Source organism: Melanerpes formicivorus, unplaced genomic scaffold, assembly GCF_026170545.1.
Source record: "Melanerpes formicivorus ecotype bairdi unplaced genomic scaffold, bMelFor1.0.p_v2 SCAF_144, whole genome shotgun sequence".
Lineage (NCBI taxonomy): Eukaryota > Metazoa > Chordata > Aves > Piciformes > Picidae > Melanerpes > Melanerpes formicivorus.
In genome coordinates this window covers 762,286-782,745 of record NW_027142496.1, presented here as the reverse complement: position 1 = coordinate 782,745, position 20,460 = coordinate 762,286, and the positions used below count along the sequence as shown (strand labels likewise).

The 20,460-nt window shown below is 45.0% G+C and overlaps 1 protein-coding gene across 1 annotated transcript in view; it reads right to left on the bottom strand.

The window, feature by feature from the left end:
• Window positions 1-20,460, bottom strand: part of COG6 (component of oligomeric golgi complex 6) — a 56,859-nt gene that overhangs the window by 9,014 nt on the left and 27,385 nt on the right. The window contains exons 11-17 of the mRNA XM_068168617.1: window positions 20,290-20,354; window positions 15,643-15,734; window positions 13,346-13,463; window positions 5,404-5,535; window positions 4,719-4,886; window positions 2,138-2,245; window positions 623-676 (exon numbers count right to left, since the gene is read on the bottom strand). Coding sequence (XP_068024718.1) covers window positions 623-676; window positions 2,138-2,245; window positions 4,719-4,886; window positions 5,404-5,535; window positions 13,346-13,463; window positions 15,643-15,734; window positions 20,290-20,354 — 737 coding nt within the window. The remainder of the gene's footprint in view (window positions 1-622; window positions 677-2,137; window positions 2,246-4,718; window positions 4,887-5,403; window positions 5,536-13,345; window positions 13,464-15,642; window positions 15,735-20,289; window positions 20,355-20,460) is intronic.

Genomic DNA, 20,460 nt, shown 5'->3' with positions numbered 1-20,460 from the left:
GCTAAACTTGGCTAAGCAAGAAGGGTGACAGATCACATACTCTTGCTACTGAACTCTGATACTGCTCTCTCTATGCAAAACAGCATTCCCAAAGTCCATGAGAAATGTATCAGCTGGTAATTTGGCTTGGAATATACTGTAGCTTTCAGCCTGAAACCAAAGGTCCCTGTGACATATGCCCAGCACCCAGCTTCTGAGTTTGACTGAGTTCTTTGCACAAAATCAAAGCCTGAGGACTGCATTTATAAATGGCAGCAGAACCTGGATTTCAAAGCATACAGGCAAAAAATATCCCAAACAACTTTGGGGACTAAAACTAATTAGAGCTAAGTATTTGCTTTTAGCAATTTGAGATGAGTCATGGGACAGCATTCTGTCAAGGGAAGTTCTGCCTCTTAAGGCTTAGAAACTAACATTCTATTACTCCCCATTCATAAATAATGTATCTATTTATTACTTCAAGTGATTGAGTTCCTATGAATGAAGTATTCCCAGACACACAATTGAGCTGCTCTTCAGGAGCATGAGTGGTTAGATGAACATTTACTACATCACAGGTTTAACAGCACTCCTTCCCAGGTCACAGTACCACCACCCCAATATCAAACTGTACAGAGCTTACCATTGCAACCTTCAGGGACACAGAATCCATGCTTGGCAGATTGGAAAGAGGACCCTAAGAATCAGCAGTGAAAGCAGGTGAGAAAAAGGCCATACTAGCATGTTGAAGAAGAGAAGTAACAAATTCTGTAATCAGATCAGTATTCCATTGTTATCTGATCCTGCTACAGGGTCATAAATGTTTGGAAACCCAACCACTGTACCAACACTGAAAAGCTGTTAACAGTTCATTTGCATCCCACCTCTCTCTTAGATTAAAACCTCTGAATAGTGATTTCTTACTCTATCTTCCTTCTTCATCACTACATGATAAGCCTCCAAAAAAGCCTTCCACAAAGTCCAGGATAAAATGTGAACTGCAAACTGTTCCAGAATTACCAGAGGACAACTTCCCTCTATTCATCTCTTTTGAGACCATGTGGAATGCAAGCCTCATTCCCAGTAAATAGAGTAGAGTAGAGTAGAGTAGAGTAGAGTAGAGTAGAGTAGAATAGACCAGACCAGACCAGACCAGACCAGGTTGGAAGAGACCTTCAAGATCATGGTGTCCAACCCATCATCCAACACCATCTGTGCTGGTATGGCATGACAATGTATGCATAATGCCTAGCCCCCAAGCAAAACCTGTGTCATCACCTCTGCAGCCAGGCAGCTGGACAGATAGAAATGAAAATTGCTACAGTCCATCAGCAATCTGCCCTGGTCAATCTGAAACTGGTTTTAGAACAGGAGACAGGTTCATGAACAGGAAACCAAGCTGAACTATTAATCAGGTTATTTATACATTTATTTATTCAACTTCACACATAAAAATCTGTTGAATTTGGGCACTTCACATAAGATTATTGGCTGGAGAAACAATCTAAAGCTCCCCAGAGTTCTGCTTTCTACAGGACCTGCCTGTTCTTCATCTTCACAAAAGGCCACAGGCATAGCTGGAGGGAAGAGGGGCTGTACTAATACTTCACACTTAACAACTGTTCACAAGACAGTGTGAGTATGACCCAAATTCTCACAGAAGGAAAAAGGAGTTAATGGTCTGCCACCTCCAGAGGACCTGCTCTGGCTGTGCTGTGCAACAGAAGAACCCTGACCACTGCGTGCATTGTGTCCATCATGTTCTAGATGTCATGGAGGCGGTATGCAAACCCAGGGCTCTATTTTATAGAGGCAGCTTGACTCTGACACTTTCTGAGGCATACTGAATTACCTACAGAGTGATTTTCAGAAGGTAAGGGGCATCTGTGGTGTATGGAGCCTGCTGGTGCTGCACAGACAAGCTGCACAGGACTGCTGCGTACCCAACCTGCTAGGCTTGCTGAACATACACTGTAGGGGAAATCATGCCTGCTTGTAAGCTGCCCTGGTCTAACAGTCCTGCTCCCATGTGAAAAGTCAGCAGGCAGCACTGTGTTTTTGCTTAAAGAAGCAGCTAAACTTGCAGAGATCAGTGGCAAGGTGCTCCCAGTTGGCACAAGTGCAGTACCTCTTCAGTGTGCACAGCACGCGAGCTCACCTGTTCCGGCTTGTGCTGCTGAACAGAGTTGTATATGTAGCTCAGACCAGCTCTTGTTAACACGTAGGAAGCTTGCTCATTTATGAGTGTATCCAAATGAGCTTCAATCTGAAATTGTAAGCACAAGATGTTTATAGCATGTGCATGAGAATGTTAAATACATCAAGATCTGAGGATAAATGCTGGAAATACCAATAATAAACAAAGGATTTAAGAGGGCAAGTATCAACAAACAAGGAAAAGACATGAACACACACAGCATAATTGCCTTACCCATTTGTCTTCCACATTACAGACTCACTAATGAAAAGATTGATATTCCTTTCCTGTCTCACTAACACAAGAACCTAATTTTTATTTGCAAATTGTACAGCACCAAAAGTGCAGAACAGCAGAGCTCCTCTTGTGAAAACTGTTGCATCCTTTCATTTTGCTGAAGGCTTTGAAAATGGGATTAAAAACTATCCAACTCTTAGTGCAGGTACTGACAATGACACAAAAGTTTTATTATAAACAAGAGAGACAATCTTGAACAAGTTAAATAAACCAAAACTGGATGAGAGCCAGCAGTGATTTTCTACTCAGTGCTGACAAACATGCTATTTGAAATGGAAGTTACCTGGAAGAACAACAGGCAATGAAATTCTGCTAGCAAGTTTGCTGTCATCATCTTTTCATAATTTTATACATTATATATAAATAGATAACTACATATATGTTTATATTGTATACAGGGAGGCTTGATGGGGTGCTTGGTGCCATGGGTTAGTTGTTTAGGTGGTGTTGGATTGGTTGATGGGTTGGACACGATGATCTTGAAGGTCTCTTCCAACCTGGTCTGGTCTTGTCTGGTCTATTCTATCCTATTCTATTCTATTCTATTCTATTCTGTTCTGTTCTGTTCTGTTCTATTCTATTCTATTCTATTCTATTCTATTCCAATTTTATAATTATCACAGTATCATATATGACAAACCTAATCAATAGAACCAGTCACAGCAGCAGCAATCCCTGTATAGTGTGAGCAGCCTTGGGAATCTCACAGAATCACAGCAACACTCAGGTTGGACAAGGCCCTCAGGATCACCACGTCCAACCGATGACCCTGCTCTGTAAGGTTCACCCCTAAACCATGTTCCCAAGCACCACATCCAAACAACCTCTGAACACCTTCAGGGCTGGTGACTCCCCCACCTACCTGGGCAGCACATCCCAATGCCTGACCACTCCTTCTGTGAAAACACATTTTCCTAATGTCCAGTCTGAACCTACCCAGTGGCAGCTTGAGGCCATTCCCTCTTGCTCTACCCCTGATGACCTGTGAGAAGAGGCCAGCACCAGTACATATATATATATGTATATATAAAGACACTATTACTTCATTTTTACAGATAATTACCTCACATTTATTTTTCTTCTAACTAAAGGAAAACAAGCAGCTGCAATACACCAAACTCTTCAGAACACAAGGCTTCAGTGTGTGATATTTTAAGAGTTTTCTTTACTCCCTCAAATTGCTTAAGAAAAACAATTTTAAGTCAGAAGGGAAACTTGAATATTTCAATTGGAAGATCTCAACTGTCTGAGGTTATTTTTCCCTGTGAAAAACGTCTCTCATATTAAATATGCCATCCTAACTCCACTTTAATAACCTACTTATGTATAATCTTTCAGGTGCTTTTTCAGGCTGCTCTCTATTTGTAAAACGTTTGAGGAAAATAAACTGTGTGAAATGCATAACCTTCATCTCCACTGCTTATTTGGGGAATAAAGCAGCTGCAGCAGCTACTGTGAAAAACCAGTTCTGGTAATGGAAATTAGACACACCCTAGACAGTTTGGTGGGAGCTAAAAGGTGCTGGAAATCCTAATGAGGAGTAGAAAGCACAAAATAAAGGCTCACAGCCAATCCTCATTGGTGCTTTCAAATAAGAAGCTGGGACAGGTTTTTTCAAGCTCTTCAGCTCCAAAAGCTCTTCTCAGACAGACCACAGAGATCTTCATGTAGCAAAACTGTAAATGGGCAGTGCCTGAGCTTCCCTAAGCCAACAGTTTATAAAGGACACTTCCATTTCAAAATGGTACCAGGCTGTGGTTTCTCTGTGGGGGAGGGAGAACTCAACCTTCTCTCACCACCACATGCTACCCTGGCACCTTAGGTGAAGCCAAACAGATGAGAAAAGAAAGGCAGCATGCAGGACTTGTGTAGTAACTTCAGCTATACCACAGGATCAAAGCAGATGGTGAGTATGAACTGGAACACAACCAGCCATCTGACTGAGCTTCCTCTCACAGTTTGCAGGTAAGCATTGGAATGACAATGAGAAGGTTCCCTGCTAGATGTATCTGCACCTAAGCCCAACCACAGCACATCCTCTGGCTTCTGACTGTTCAAAAGAAAAGCAGCTCTGACACCTGCCATGGTGCTTGCTGGGAACGACAGAACCCTTGTTATCCCGTTCCCTTGACTTAGAACTGGCCTAGACCCAGTGTGATCAAAGACATACACCCTTGCCTCACAGCTTACAGGCTGCACAAATTCAGCAAGGAGGTCATTTTCTTGTGGGACTGTCAAAGCCTACCTGAAACTGTAACATTTCCAGACGCTTGTCAGTGAATTCAAAGAGAGCCAAAGTAGTCTTCATCATGTAAAGGGAGTTCACCATGAAGGTTGCCATGTCAGCTGTGCCCAGATTGCTAGCAGACACAGTACACATCTGTAACAACGGATCTAGCACACAAGACAAAACCTAAAATAGAAAATACAGAGAAAAGAGTAAGAGGGGAAGGAGGAGATCGTGTCACATGAGGCCTCTAAGCTCATTCTATCAGGTATTTATTCCTCCAAGTAGAATAAAGAGAGAGTTTCCTGCTGTGAAAGCAGTTCTCTACTGTTTTTGTCAGCAGGTGATCAGCTACCATAGTGAAGGGAAATGTATAAAAACCAGGGAACAGATTCTAACCTAGCAGGAGGAAGATTAACCTACATTAGATAATTGATAATTGTGCAATCTTGAGGGTGTATTTACTTAATGGAGTAGTAATTGGATAACAGAATTTAGCTACTGTGTTAAGAGCAGCACTCCATACCCTGCTGTAATTATCCACTTTGTTAGTCACCATCTTATTCACATTACAAACTCAGCTTTGGAAGAAAGCTCCAAAATGGGACCAAAGATTAATGTTTCGCCCACCTTTTGTGTACTGAGACCAATTTACTCACACTTTTCCCTCCCCCCTCTTCAGAGCAGTCAAACATTCTTATACCTGCACAAAGTCAGCCTGACGGGCATCCAGTGGGACAACAGATGAGTCATGAGATGCCAGAACCTCTCGTAGCAAGTTAAGTGTCTGATTTAGTGCAGAGCTTGGGCCAAGATCAGGAGGTGGGAGTTCAACCTGAAGAACAAAATCATCTGTTTGTGGGCTTTTAAAAACTTCATTTACATCACCCAATCTGTTAGCACAAATGCTAGCAGTCAAACCGTGCAGAGAGAGACTCTGACACTGGACCCACCAGCATGTTCCACCTTTCAACACAGCCACACCATTCTGTGACAAACAACTGATTTCTCTGGAAAACCACACAAAAACCCCTAGCAGTACAAATGTACATTTGCTAGATGAGGTGACAATGCATGAACACATTGTTGGCATCACTCTTGTGCTCACTTTGAGCACGACCTCCTGCAAACGCTCTGGCATCTAGCACGGGCACAGCTCCGGGACCCAGGGGGCACACTGCGACAGCTGAACAAAGTCATCTCCTTGACACGGCTGCACTGCCCTGTTGTGCTGATTACAATAGATACAATATAAACCCAGCACATCTCTTTCCCCACCCCACATTCCTCAGGCTCCATTCCAAATGCAGTTCCACCTTCTTGTCTTTGATGCAGCCTCAGACTGGCTTCCTGCTGCCCCAAAGCCCTTGCTACAGCCCAGGCCGCTGGCCTCGTTCCCTTTTGCCAACAATCCTCTTCCCACCCTCCCGTCTCCTGCTTATGCAAGGGTGAGCACAGATCTGGGTGGATCATGTGGGAGTAAGGAGAGAGCAGCAACACAGAATAAGCCTCACAATAACCTGAATGTTTGAGACTCCAAGGGATTCAAGGAAGTACGAAAGGCGCAGAGGCTGCTGGCCAAGAAAACCAAGGAGTGCCTGAGAGGCATTTGCAGAGTGGAACATTACAGAGCCTTCAGGAAACGAATCTGTACCTAAGGTACATGCCACCACAGACAGAAGAAACAACTTGCTCCCTGAAGCCCAGCCTACCTTTCACACCATGTGTGTTCTGCAACGTCTCAGATAAGGTACATGTCCCCACAGTGCTACCAAACATGACCTTTGTGCATCCTTCTGAATACAAAGTGCTCCTCTGCTCTTTCAGGGGGCACTACACTGAATTCAAGGAACCAAGGGAAAACTAAGTGGAATAGGTTCAGAGAAGAGTTGCTGTTCAGCCTGAGCAGTCTTACAAGAACGAAAGACATATTCTAGCAAGGAGGTAACAGTAATTCAGAAGGAGGCACGTGGTCAGTACAGATGAGCAGTAAAGGTGACTGAAATTTACAGCACTGAGTGACTTTATTCTTGTTTCTTGTTGTTATTAGGGGTATTGATTGTGCCCTGCACACAGTGTTCTCAGACCTGAACTGGACCGTGTTCAGGGATATTTTGGCATTAATTTGAGCCTAGAGTTGGATGGGTTTTTACTTCCATCACACACATAGATCATGGCAATGATAATTTCAGGCTTCTTTGCACAGAACTACTGCTTCCTGAAGTAGATGATGGTCAGAAGCCTCCCAGTGAGCTTCATCTTTGAGTTAATCTGTTCTTCTAAAGTTCACTGTCTTGCAGATAGGAGCAAGGAACAACATTATGGAATCAGAAAACAGGGCAATGAAAGAAGGTTTACATTGTGATGTTCTGCTTGTGCTAGCTTGAAATACCTGACTGCTGCAAGAGAGGCAGAATTATCAGTGAGTGGAAGCAGAAATAAAGCCCTGTTGTTTGCATTCTGAAAGTCCTAACTCTTTGCACAAGAACATCTTTGGGTTTCTTTGGGAATGAAAAGGGAAATCTTAAAACACATTAATTCATAGAAGAGCTGACCAACTTCAACCTGTCAGAGCTAAATGTGCTGCTCTAATTAAAGCAAACAAAAGCCTGAACATTTTACATGCACTAGGAGGTTATTATAATCCATTCCATCTCCAGACAAAGCAGGTCTGAAATGCAGGCTGAATGCTACTTTTGCAGTACCTGTTTCAGATGCAAACCAGGCAGGAGCCAACTAACAGCATTAAAACATACTCTGATACAGTACTGTCACAGCCAGCAGGTCAGCCATGCAGAAGCAGGGCCAGCCAGCTGTTCAGCCTTGCAAAGAAAACAAGAAGAAACTCCCCAAGTACCAAATCAGACAACTGCTTCCCCTGACATCACAATGGACACTGCAAGTTGTACACAAGCTTTAACATACAAAGTTGTATTTTCACTTGAATTTCTGCACATCAGTCTGTGGAGAACAATTACTAAGCCAGCCATCTTCCTCCAAATACACAACAATCCAGAGCTGGCTTCTCTAGGAGACCAAGCAGCTCAAAGAAGGTCTTGAAGCACTTAAGAAACACTAAAGGCACATACAGGAAAAGGAAAAGGCAGTATTAAGAATCAAGAAGACAGTGCATGGATGCTGTTTCTCTTACTCATTTAAAAGAAGGTTAAATGGGGAAAAAAAGTGCCATTTTTGCTCCTATTAAACATGGTTAATTGTGTTAAGGACTAGAGCAGCTATTAAGGAGAGTAGCTTTGTCATACATACAGCTGCAAATCCTGAAAGTACTCTACAGGCAGCAATCAAATGTGTCCACACACTGTCCTCCTTGAGCATCAGAAAGTTAACAGCACAGAAAGACATGGACCTGCTGAAGCAAGTTGAGCCAAGGGCCACAAGGCTCCTGAAGGGACTGGAGCATCTCCTATAGATGGAGAGGTTGTGTTCAGCCTGGGAACAGAAGGCTCACAGAGGATTGCACAGATAAAGAAGGAGAAGGCTCTGCTCAGTGATGCCCAGTGCCAGACAGGCCAAGAGGCCATGGGTACAGGTTGAAACACAGGAAAACCATTTGTTACTGTGAGGCTGGCCAAAGACAGGAGACAGCTGTACACTGAGGCTGTGGAATGTGGGGTTTTGGAGACATTAAAAACTCATCTGGAACCAGTCTTGAGTAACCTGACACTCTGAGAAAGATGGATGGACTAGATGGTCTCCACAGGTCCCTGGTGAAGTCACCCATTCTGCAGTTCTGTGATACTGGCACCAAACAAACCAAGAAGGTAATTTCAATCACGGAACTCCTCGGAGAAGGCACTGCTTAGAGTGACAAGCAAGAGTCTGGTGGCTTTTCCAAGGGCCTAATAAGCTTTTAATAGTCTTTAAAAATCCCCATGGGCAAGGGGCAGAGATGAACACACTGCAGACATGGAACCCTGTAAACAGGTATCTGGATGTGTCACCCCATCAGGTATAACTGCTTAGTATCAACTACAGAAATTCATGCTACAAATCAGACAATATTCACTACAGGTAAACAACAGCAGTCTAAGAAACTTGAGGGTATATCTATCAGAGAAGCTTCAGAGAAGCTGTCCTAATCTCTTTTCAGCCCTGTTAGGATCTGACAGAGATTACCAAAGTTGAGTGTCTGATGGGATGCTTTCCAGCTATGAGGTAGGTCTTGAGGAAAAGGCAACAGAAGTTCTTGCTAGCTTTGCTTTGTTCACATGGATCCATTCAAAACCACAAGATGAAGATCACAACACCAACCAGTTTCACTAGATCTGCCCCATATGTGGTTTCCTTATGACAGGAATCAAACTCTGAAGAAACACTTAACAGTTTTTCCCATGCCATGTTTTCATACCTCCCCCATTGATAAACTTAACTGATGATCCACTCAAAGCATCCAATTTGCATACATTACTTTGAAAAGAGTGGCATTAAGGAATGACAATCCCAAAGCAATCCCCAAACTGCTCATGACAGGTTCCAGGGAGTACTGGAGCCAAAGAGACTCCCCTATGTACTGCCTTTCTCTGATAAGAAGGAACTCGCTTCCAGGCAGCGCGCTCGGTATTTCTGTTACACAGACTGCTGATCACAAAGAGCTGCCTGAGAAGTGTGTGTGAGAACACCATCAAAGGGGCTTCTCAGACTGAAGAGTCTGAAGCTGTGAGAACTGCTGACTACCTTGTTTTCAGATTACAGCCAGGATGCTTGAAATTTTCTCCAGTAATGAAGAAGATTGCTCACAGGAAAGTGCTTCTAAGCAAAGCAGCGAAGGACGCTGAGGTAACCAGGGATTTCCCTGCATCATCTACGCTGATGGCCTGACAACCATCAGGAGAATCCTGATCCAAGACTGCCTTTAAGTTTCCACACAGCTCTGTGCTTGTGATACTTATGTAATGTGGGACTCTTTCAAAAATAGATGTGAAGAGGAAGTTGTTTTCTTGTCCTAGAAAGAACAGCCTGAAGTCTCAGTTTCCCACTGCACTTCAGAAATTAACATTCCAGGCGGTGTGATGGCAACCCTCAACTCAGCACAGCCAACAACCCAGGGGATTCAACTGTCTGTGGTGATGAGGACATCATAGTCAAATTACCATCCTGTCATTCATCAGCATCCAAAGGAAGGGACCTTGAGGAGTTAGCATACCTAATGAAACATGCTTTGTCTTAAAAACTACTTCCCAACCAGCTGTGTGACTGCAGATATTGAAAAGCACAGCGCAGCAAGACACAGCACAAGAGAACTTGCACAGGGCTAAAGAGACTCCTGACAAGTTCTACCACTTCATTGCTAATTCAGAGGAAGGCTTCTATAGCTACAAAGAGCAATGAAGAAAATACTTAGATTCCCTTTGAATTAAGTAAAAATTGTAGAGCTGATTTCCATCCAGAATTCCTTGCTTGATATCTTATCAGCAGTAACTGATGACATGGGGGGAAAACATCATTAAAGTGGTGTGACATTCACATGCTATATTCACCACCTTCCAATGATCTGAACTATGAACTAGGAACTATGAACCCAAGTTCATAGGATTTTATTTTTTTGTCCATAAGAACACACCATTTGCATTTTCATCTATTTCCACAGTTGATGAACATGCCTTGAGAATCATACTTCAATCAAATAATGGCAGGGTGATATTCTTTGAAAGAGGCTCATCGGTGCCTCAAGATGCAGAACATAAGCAGAGACAGGGAAACATGACTTCCAGACTGTCACAATGAGAAGTAATTTACTCATTTCACAAGTGAGTATTCTCTCTGTGCATAACAGCAGCAGCAACAAAGCCTTTCCAGTCACACAGCCACAAAGGCTCTGCTCTGCAGGGCTCTAAGCTCCTCTGAAAAGAAAACGTTCCAGAAGCAGTGGCAGCACCTACAGTTAGCAAACGCCGGTGAAAAGGGTGGGGTGAGCAGAGAAGGCTGCTAGTGATGTATATACCATTTTGGTTTGAACACAGGAAGAGAAAGGATTGTGAAAATCAGCCCTGCCAGTCCTCCGAATGTACAAGCACTGTGCCACTCCAAGGCACAGAAGCTGTTATCTGGGCACTGACACACGACAAAGGAACAGATTGAGGAGAAAATAGGTCCTTCTCTTCTAGGAAGTCAAGCTTCTCTGAGTGCAATTCAGCTTACTAAGTTTGTACTGTTTGTGAAGCAAAACTATGTTCAGCCATAAGGAAAGAAGACATCAGTCTATCAATCCAGCAGTCACTCACAGAGGGTAATAATGTGAGGTGCCCAAAAGGGGTCTCTAAAACTCTGGTTCTAGGACTATACACCAATACAGTAGGATCCCTTCTCCACCATAGTCACTTGGGTTTTAACTGCTGAAACACAGAGATTAAGTAATTGTAGATGCCTTTGTTAGTCATGTATCTAATCCTCTTCTGAGTACCTTCAAGCTTTTGACCTCAGTTCCATCCTGAGGCATGATCATCACAGGGAATATATGCCATGTAAAGCTGGGACTGTTTCAGAGTCAATGTGTGACATGTGCTTATGAGAAAGAGCAGCATGATCAACCTTTTATGTTACATGGCAGGCTGGGCAGGCCGTTCATAGCTTGCAGTAAAACACCCCTGAAGGTGGCAGTGCAATCACTGTCCTCATTTAATGCAAATAAACCCAGATTTGACTTCTTAATAAAACCATGGCAGCAATCTAGAGCCAATTACATCAGGCTAGGGGCTGCGGGAGGGGGAACTAAGAGGGCACAGAGGATTACACAACCTTCCCACAGTGACAAGACAAGTAACACACACAATGAACCAGGGCATCACAATCCCCTTATCACTCTTCTTCTCCATCTGAATTCTCTGTGTCTCCAAAGTGACAACAGCATATCACCCAAAACAAGAGTACAAAGACTATGAGCTGTGAGTGGAAGAATGATGCTGGATTCTGTGTGAGTACAGAGGTAAGACCCAGCTGGGTGAAAACAACAGAACTAAATACAACAGAAGTGAGCAGAGAGCTGTCTTAGAGGTTCAAGCCAAGTAAATCTCTTCCTTTCAGTGCTCCCTTGTCTGTGCCTTCCTTCTGAGTAAAGAGCAGTCATATAGTTTTGCTAAGTCACTGATTTCTCTTCATAAAAGAAAGAAGTACATGCCTTTTTTATTTCAGCTTCCTTATGAGGAAATAAAATGCTGTGAGGGATCCATGCATGGCCAGTGAATTCCTATTGTCCCTGTCCACTGTGTGCTTTATTAGCCTGCCTGGAACTGCTCCGTGAAGAAGCATGAGCAGCAGAGGAGCTACTGCTCTGCCGACACCGCCTGCAAGTGGAAATACTCCACACTAAAAGCACTGAGTGCCCTTCAGCAGCAGGGACTGTGGGTGGCAGCAACTAAGGAGTAACCCAATTAACAAGTAAAACCACTGAAAGGAGTCCCTGGCAGTTACAGGAGGGAAGAAGAGGAGGAACAACTGCTCCTTTGAGGAAGCCATTCCTCAGGCCTTGCAGAAAGACAGGAAATTGAGACCAGATGCAAGCTGTGCTGAATGAGAAAACTCCTTCTGAGACCACAGACCATCACTCACTGAACTCAGAGAATCCCACTGGATGGTTGGGGGACCAAAACATTTGGCTCAAATGATTGTTTGTGTAACTGTAGGTATTTTCTGCATTTATCCTGCAGGTTAAATACAAATAATTGATCAACTCACTTACAAAACTCTGTTGTTTGTTTTTCACCATTAAACTCTTTATTTTTTCAGCTGGAGAAAAGCAATACTGTGAGAGCTGGGAGTAATACCAACTCTGGGGTTGTGCAATAGCAGCTGCTGGCTTTTTAGGCCTCCTCTACTCATCAGATCTCAGAAAGGGAGGCTGGATGAAGACCAGATCCCTAAGAAATGGACAGGGCCATGTAGCCTAACAATTTGCTTTGGCTTTACCTAGGATTTTAAACAGGTGAAGTAAGGGGGAAACCCACCAGGGCGAAACCCACCAGCTGCAACATGGAATAAGCAAGGGGAGTCTGAGAAAAACTCTGCATTAGTTATTGAACTATGGGAAGTTCACTGAAATGTACTTCAAAGCAATCACAGGAGAGGAAAAAGTACTAGGAAAGAGATGGTGATTGAGGCAGAGTTTTCTAGGGTGTAAGAATAGCAAATTCTCTTCTAAGAGCAGCAATGATCAGGTGGTTGAAACCATTTTCATACAAGACAGAAAAGCCCAAACCTGTTCTCACTGCACTTACTTCATGTAATTCCTAACTTCAAGAAAGCAATTAGGCATATGAGTAATTAAGTATTAATCTAATAATGCATTAATAGACATTATCTACCTTAATTAGCTGACTTCTATATATTGCTCCCTAGTGCTTTTGCTTCTCCTAGATTGAAAACACATACAGCCTGTTGTACAAACAAATCCTGCTAACAAGAGTGTTCTAGCTCTGTGTTCACAAAAATGCAACTGCTAGGAGAATTAAAACACAGAGAGGAAGTTTCTGATGTAGCTCCACAGCTCAAATGTTCAAACTACCAAGCTTCAGCTTTAGGGACAGTTGACATACAAAGTGCTGCTTGGTCAATAATTTTATAGCAAAGGAAAGAAAAGGGCAATGAAAGTGTGCTTTTAAACATGAAAGGTGCATGATTGTGAAACAAACCTTGTCCATTAGTTTACTTGCATGAAGACTCAGGCTATTGAAGAATATTTTCTTGCTCAACAAATGCATTTCTTCAATTGTTGTTAAGAGTGTGGCTGCACTGTTTCCTACAATACCACTGCAAACAAAATTAAGATCCATCAAATAACCTGAAGGGGGGGAACATGACAGGGTGAGATACCTTAAATTGTTTTGGAAGCTGAAAACTGACAAACAAAATTGCAGGGAACAGCTCTCCCTGTTAGTTGAGAGATTCAGTCATGACTTTGAGAACAATTAATGCAGCTGTGTCATTAAGCAGACATTAAGCACAGGGTAACTAAAGCTTGGCACCAACTTTTTAGTATCATTCCAAAATATGCTGGATTTTTGTTTTGTTACTCTGTACATCTGTGACAGAAAAAGGATCACATGAAAAGGGCTGATAACCATCCTGCCACCCTGTCCTTCAGAGAGAGTATCACCTCTCTTCTTCCTGCACTGCCAAGTTACCAGAGTACAAGAACTCCTGCCTGGCTGCTGCAAGTGTGAGGCCATTATACTTATGCATAAACCTTAAATGGCACTAGGTGCACGTGGGCCTCTCACACACCCCCCTTCTGGGTAAGAGAGGCAGGAAAGATGCTCATTCTATCACAACAGGGCTGACTTAAACTTGAGGCTTGATTTTCAGGTGACAATCTTACTGCATTTATTAGATCATCTCTTAGGTTGCATTTTCCTTTCCTCAGTCAGCTGCACTTCCTCTATACTGAGGAAATTATTCAGCAGACAGAAGGTACTTCAGTGGTCTTAGGGTTGGGTGATTGGTTGGACTTGATGACCTTGGAGGTCTCTTCCAACCTGGTTGATTCTGTGACTCAGTGAACAATGTATTGTTAGCAAGACAACAGGCAACAGGTATGACTGCCCAAGACCTTCCACTTTAGTATCACATTTTCAGCTGCATGAAGCTTTATAACCACTTGGAAACAAACTTTGGAGGCAGAAAAATGACAGTAAAGTGTTTCCATTTTTTTTGACAGGAATCTGTCTTACATGAATTCTACCACTGACCTGTAGTGCCAACAGAACTGAGGGCTTGAATACAGGGGAAGGTGCCTGAGAACTACTTATCCCAGTCTGCCCAACATCTAAATGTCTTTTTCAGGCAGAAAGAGGCTTAGAGTCACAACAGTAAATCCAAATCTCAGCAGTTCAGTCCAGGGCTGTGAAGGAAGATTCTTCTGCTACAGCTGTTCCTAGCCAGTGTGAAATCAGGCTTCACTGAAAGGGTTATCAAGCACTGGAATGTCTGCCCAGTCCAATGGTGGAGTTGCCGGCTCTGGAGGTGTTCAAGCGGTGTGAGTACCATAGAATCAGTCAGGGGTGGAAGGGACCACAAGGGTCATCTAGTTCCAACCCCCCTGCCATGGGCAGGGACACCCCACACTACATCAGCCTGGCCAGAGCCTCATCCAGCCTGGGCTTAAACACCTCCAGGGCTGGGGCCCCAACCACCTCCCTGCACAACCCATTCCAGGGCTTCACCACTCTCATGGGGAAGAACTTCCTCCTCACCTCCAGCCTCAATCTCCCCACCTCCAGCTTCATTCCATTCTCCCTAGTCCTATCACTCCCTGAGATCCTGAGCAGTCCCTCCCCAGTCCCCAGTGAGGACGTGGTGCTCAGGGACACGGCTCAGTGTTGGCCCTTCATTGCTAGGTCAAGGGTTAGACTGAATGATCCTGGAGATCTCTTCCAACCAGATATAAGAAACCAACCAACCACACTACTGCAAATGCCACAATGCATCAAAGCAGCTGTCCTTGCTGCTCTCCAGCTTCTACACTCTGAAGCCACATCTGAGAGGCTGGTAGGTGACTGCTACACCTTCCACAGCAAGATACAGAATAGGACAAGCATCTTCCCCACCGCAAAATGCAGGTGCACCCTTGGGCAGAAACTGTGGCAAACACACCATAGCTGAGTCTCTAGACATACTTTAATTCCAGATTATTCTCAAGGGGACCTCGGCTTTGTCACCTTACATGTTTCCTGTAGGGTGTTTCTGTGGAGTGTTGGTATCTACACAGAACAATAAACAGTTTCTGGGGCAAACTGATGCTATACTCCAAAGCAGATTCAATATGAATTGAGGAAGGGCGATGGAAAAAGGGTGTCTGCTTGACAGCATGCACATTGCTTGAGTGCACAGCACAGAATGAAAGCTAGGCCACAGAAACACTCTTCATGATACTGATCCTTGCATCCACACAAGGACAGACATCTTCAGTACAGTTTGCAGCTCTGCATACCTGATTGTATGGTGATAGAATTTCAGAAGATTGGAAATCTTGTAGAGCAAAACTGCTCCTGGCTCGGCCACGATCACCTGCTCAATCCTGACCTGCAGAAGAAAGAGGCACAAGCATCACTCAGGGCATACACTTCAAAAGCCAGCCTCTAGGATTTTATATGCAGCATATGTCTGAGTGTTGAAAAGTCCATTTAACCAGGATTTAAAGAGAAAGCATCCAGCTAACCAGAGCATTCTGTATCTACAAAGTGCTTCTTGGCTGCCAAGCTTCAGGGCACACAAAAAAAGCAGGTGTGTGGATTCTTAATTTCAGAAACCCTACAGATTTGTATGGAAACTTGTTATTGGGAATTCCCACATCATGAGATCATTTGATGAGTTAGTACCAGGGCATCCCAGAAGCCTCCCCAGCACTGAGTAACAAGAACAGCTGCAAAGCTGCAAAATCCCCACAGGTACTGAGAGAACTGGCAGAGGAGGTTGCTGAACCCCTCTCTATTATATTTCAAAAGTCATGGCAGTCTGGGGCAGTCCCCACAGACTGGAAAAGTGGAAACATTGCCCCCATCTGCAAAAAGGGTAAGAAGGAGGAACCAGGGAACTCCAGGCCAGTCAGTCTCACCTCTGTGCCTGGAAAGATCATGGAGCAGATCCTCCTGGAGTCACTACTGGCTCAGAAGAATAGTGAAGAGGTGATTGGGAACAGTCAGCATGGCTTTGCCAAGGGCAAATCCTGCCTGACCAACCTGGTGGCCTTCTATGAGCAGGTGACAAAATTAATAGCTGAGGGGCGAGCAACTGATGTCATTTACCTGGACCTGAGCAAAGCCTTCGACACTGTCCCACACCACATCCTGGTCTCCAAACTGGTGACACATGGGTTTGATGGGTGACCACTAGATGGATAAGGAACTGGCTTGATGGCCGCACCCAAAGAGTGGCTGTCAATGGCTCCATGTCCCAGTGGAGGCCAGGGACAAGCAGAGTCCCTCAGGGATCAGTCCTGGGACCAGGCTTGTTCAACATCTTTGTGGGTGACATGGACAGTGGCATTGAGTGCACCCTCAGCAGGTTTGCTGATGACACCAAGCTGTGTGGTGCAGCAGACACGCTGGAGGGAAGGGAGGCCATCCAGAGGGACCTTGACAGGCTGGAGAGGTGGGCACAAGCCAACCTCATGAAGTTCAATAAGAGCAAGGGTAGGGTCCTGCATCTGGGTCGAGGCAATCCCAGGCACAAATCCAGGCTGGGCAGTGACTGGCTGGAAAGCAGCCCTGAGGAGAGAGCCTTGGGGGTGCTGGTGGACAAAAAGCTCACCAGGAGCTCTCAGTGTGCACTTGCAGCCCACAAAGCCAATCAGATCCTGGGCTGCAGCAGGAGAAGTGTGGCTAGCAGGTCGAGGGAGGTGATCCTCCCCCTCTACTCAGCTCTGGTGAGACCCCACCTGGAGTACTGCCTCCAGTTCTGGAGCCCCTATTACAAGAGGGATCTGGAGGTGCTGGAAAGCGTCCAGAGCAGGGCCAGGAGGATGAGCAGAGGGCTGGAGCACCTCTCCTGTGAGGACAGACTGAAGGAGTTGGGGCTGTTCAGTCTGCAGAAGAGGAGGCTCCCAGGTGACCTCATTGTGGCCTTCCAGTATCTGAAGGGGGCTACAGGAAGGCTGGGGAGGGACTGCTCAGGATCTCAGGGAGTGATAGGACTAGGGGGAATGGAATGAAGCTGGAGGTGGGGAGATTCAGGCTAGATGTGAGGAGGAGGTTCTTCACCATGAGAGTGGTGAAGCCCTGGAATGTGTTGTCCAGGGAGGTGGTTGGGGCCCCGTCCCTGGAGGTGTTTAAGCCCAGGCTGGCTGAGGCTGTGGCCAGGCTGATCTAGTGTGGGGTGTCCCTGCCCATGGCAGGGGGGTTGGAACTGGATGATCCTTGTGGTCCCTTCCAACCCTGACTGATTCTATGATACTATGATACTATGATCATTATTAGCATCATGCAGCAACTCAGAGCATCCAAAGTATTCTGTATTTCACCTAGAAGACACAATTTCACCTGGAGCAATTTCTCCTTCACTGAAAGGAGAGATTATATGCCTCCCACTGGTACTTAATTAGGTATGTTTATACCTAACTCTTTATCTCAACCATGACACTGGCTACACAGACCAAAACAGCTCTGACTGTCTCTTTCAGCTGGACAGTCAATGTCTTGTCTTCATGGTACACACAGTCTCAAGCTACTCAGAAAAGGCTGCCCCAGGGTCAGTCTCTGGGCACTCAGGAGGCAGTGATAGACAGTGACTTATCACTGCACTGCTCTCCCATATGCCTGTGTGTGAAAGGGCTACACACAAATCACCAGCTCCCCCAAGTTATCTGTCTGCTCTTCAATGGAGAAGAGAATTAGGAAACAGGAAAAGGCAGAGCAGGCAGAAGGAGAGGGGGGTGGGGAAAGGAATAAAAAACCAAACCCCAAAGATTTTAGTGTCAAAAACCAAAAATGAGAACTAACAAAAGAAAGCAGCAAAAAAAGCATTGCTGCTTTCCCTGCAGAAGTCTTCACTGCACAGGAGAACCAACATTTGTGAGTGACTACACCTGTCTGCTCGGTGAAGCCCTGCACACACACTCCCCATTTCCTAATCCTATGCATTCTGTAGTTGGGTGCCCATCAAAGCCTATCTGAAGTCTACATAAGACATCAAAAGCATTAGTTTTGACTTCATCTTATGTGTACCTGGAAAATCTAAATGCTTTCAGTGGCCCCTATTACAAACTTCCATCTGAAGTGAGGGCTAGCACAAGCCCTAGGAGGAGAGACTGCGGGAGCTGGGGTCGTTTAGCCTGGAGAAGAGGAGGCTCAGGGGTGACCTCATTGCCCTCTACAACTACCTGAAGGGAGGTTGTAGCCAGGAAGGGGCTGGTCTCTTCTCTTTTCTCTAGCAATCAGCACCAGAACAAGAGGACACAGTCTCAAGCTGCACCAGGGGAAGTTTAGGCTGGAGGTGAGGAGAAAGTTCTTCACTGAGAGAGTTGCTCATCATTGGGCTGTGCTGCCCAGGGAGGTGGTGGAGTCCCCATCCCTGGAGGGGTTCAAGAGGGGATTGGATGTGGCACTTGGTGCCATGGTCTAGTCATGAGGTCTGTGATGACAGGTTGGACTTGATGATCTTTGAGGTCTCTTCCAACCTTAGTGATACTGTGAGACTGTGAGACTGTGACACCTACCACCAGTGAGCACTCCAGAATCACTTGCATGCCCGAAACTCAAAGCAACTGTCGTGGACAGTTTGTACTGCATGAGCAGAATCCTTCCTCCAAAGGAGGGAAACTATCACACTGTACACCCACAAGGAGAGGCATAAAGCAGTAAGGAAATTCTCCATAACTCTGTATCTAACAGTGCTTGTGGAAATTCTGTGACTAGTCTTTTATCAGGCTACTCTGTACTTCAGCACCAACTCCACTCAAAGTGACAGGTCTGCAAACATCAGCAGAAACCCACCAGAAAAGCAGTACACTGTGGTGCCACACAGCTACAGGGAAGAAAGGACTGTTTGCTCTGAAATTAATGCAGCTGTGTTTTTTTACTGTGGACAGTCTTCAAAAGGAACAACACTCTGTAGAAAAGACTCCTCCAACATGAGTCTGCTGCTGTTCTGTTCAACACCATGGCTTGCAATCACCTAGCTGCAGTAGATGAAGGGGTTTCTGCTGGGAGGTTTTGAGGCTTTTTTCCCTTTCTGTTTTTTGCTACAGAAATTTTCTCCAGGGAAACAATAAGAACAGCATATTTTACACTGGGGAGTCTAGACTGACAGTGAATTAGCATAGGTTACATGCTATTAAAACACAATAGGAAGTCTTTAATTGTCTTTTAGCTTCCTTCATTCTTATTAGCACAGTAACTAACCACTGACAGTGTTTCAGGTGACATTTCTGCAGAGCAGAAGCACACAAGTGGCCTTCCAGTATCTGAAGGGGGCTACAGGAAGGCTGGGGAGGGACTGCTCAGGATCTCAGGGAGTGACAGGACTAGGGGGAATGGAATGAAGCTGGAGGTGGGGAGATTCAGGCTAGATGTGAGGAGGAGGTTCTTCCCCATGAGAGTGGTGAAACCCTGGAATGGGTTGTGCAGGGAGGTGGTTGGGGCCCTGTCCCTGGAGGTGTTTAAGGCCAGGCTGGCTGAGGCTGTGGCCAGGCTGATCTAGTGTGGGGTGTCCCTGCCCATGGCAGGGGGGTTGGAACTGGATGATCCTTGTGGTCCCTTCCAACCCTGACTGATAGTATGATATGAGTGCAAAGAATCTGGCAAGCAAAATGCTCTTCTGCACCAACCACAAAGACAAGTGCTCAAACCCAGGCCAAAGCTCCCTCTTACACAAAGGTTTGAGTCTATTCCTAATGACTTGGCTGGAATGCACAGAACTGTGGAACTTAAAGGAGCAGCAGATTTAGCATCCCAGCATCTCACACCATGTGACTATTTAAACTAGGCAGCCAGGAACTATGGCATCTCTCATTTTTGATGATGAATATAATTCTTAACCACAGGTGATGAACCTGCATTGCAGAGACAGGGTCAGAGGGTCTGGAAACACATGACAGAATATAGTTTATATTTAGAATGCTAAGGAAAAGCAAGTACTCCACCTTCAGAGGCCTGCAGACACCTTCTGTGATGTGCCCAACTACTTCTTGAATGTTTTCTTCCACACCTACAGTTAAGGCAAACACATGCCAAGATTATGCAAATGCAATTCCCTTTTCTTCAAGACTATAAAACAAATAAACAAATGCAGAAGCTACTCCCCCATAAAAAGC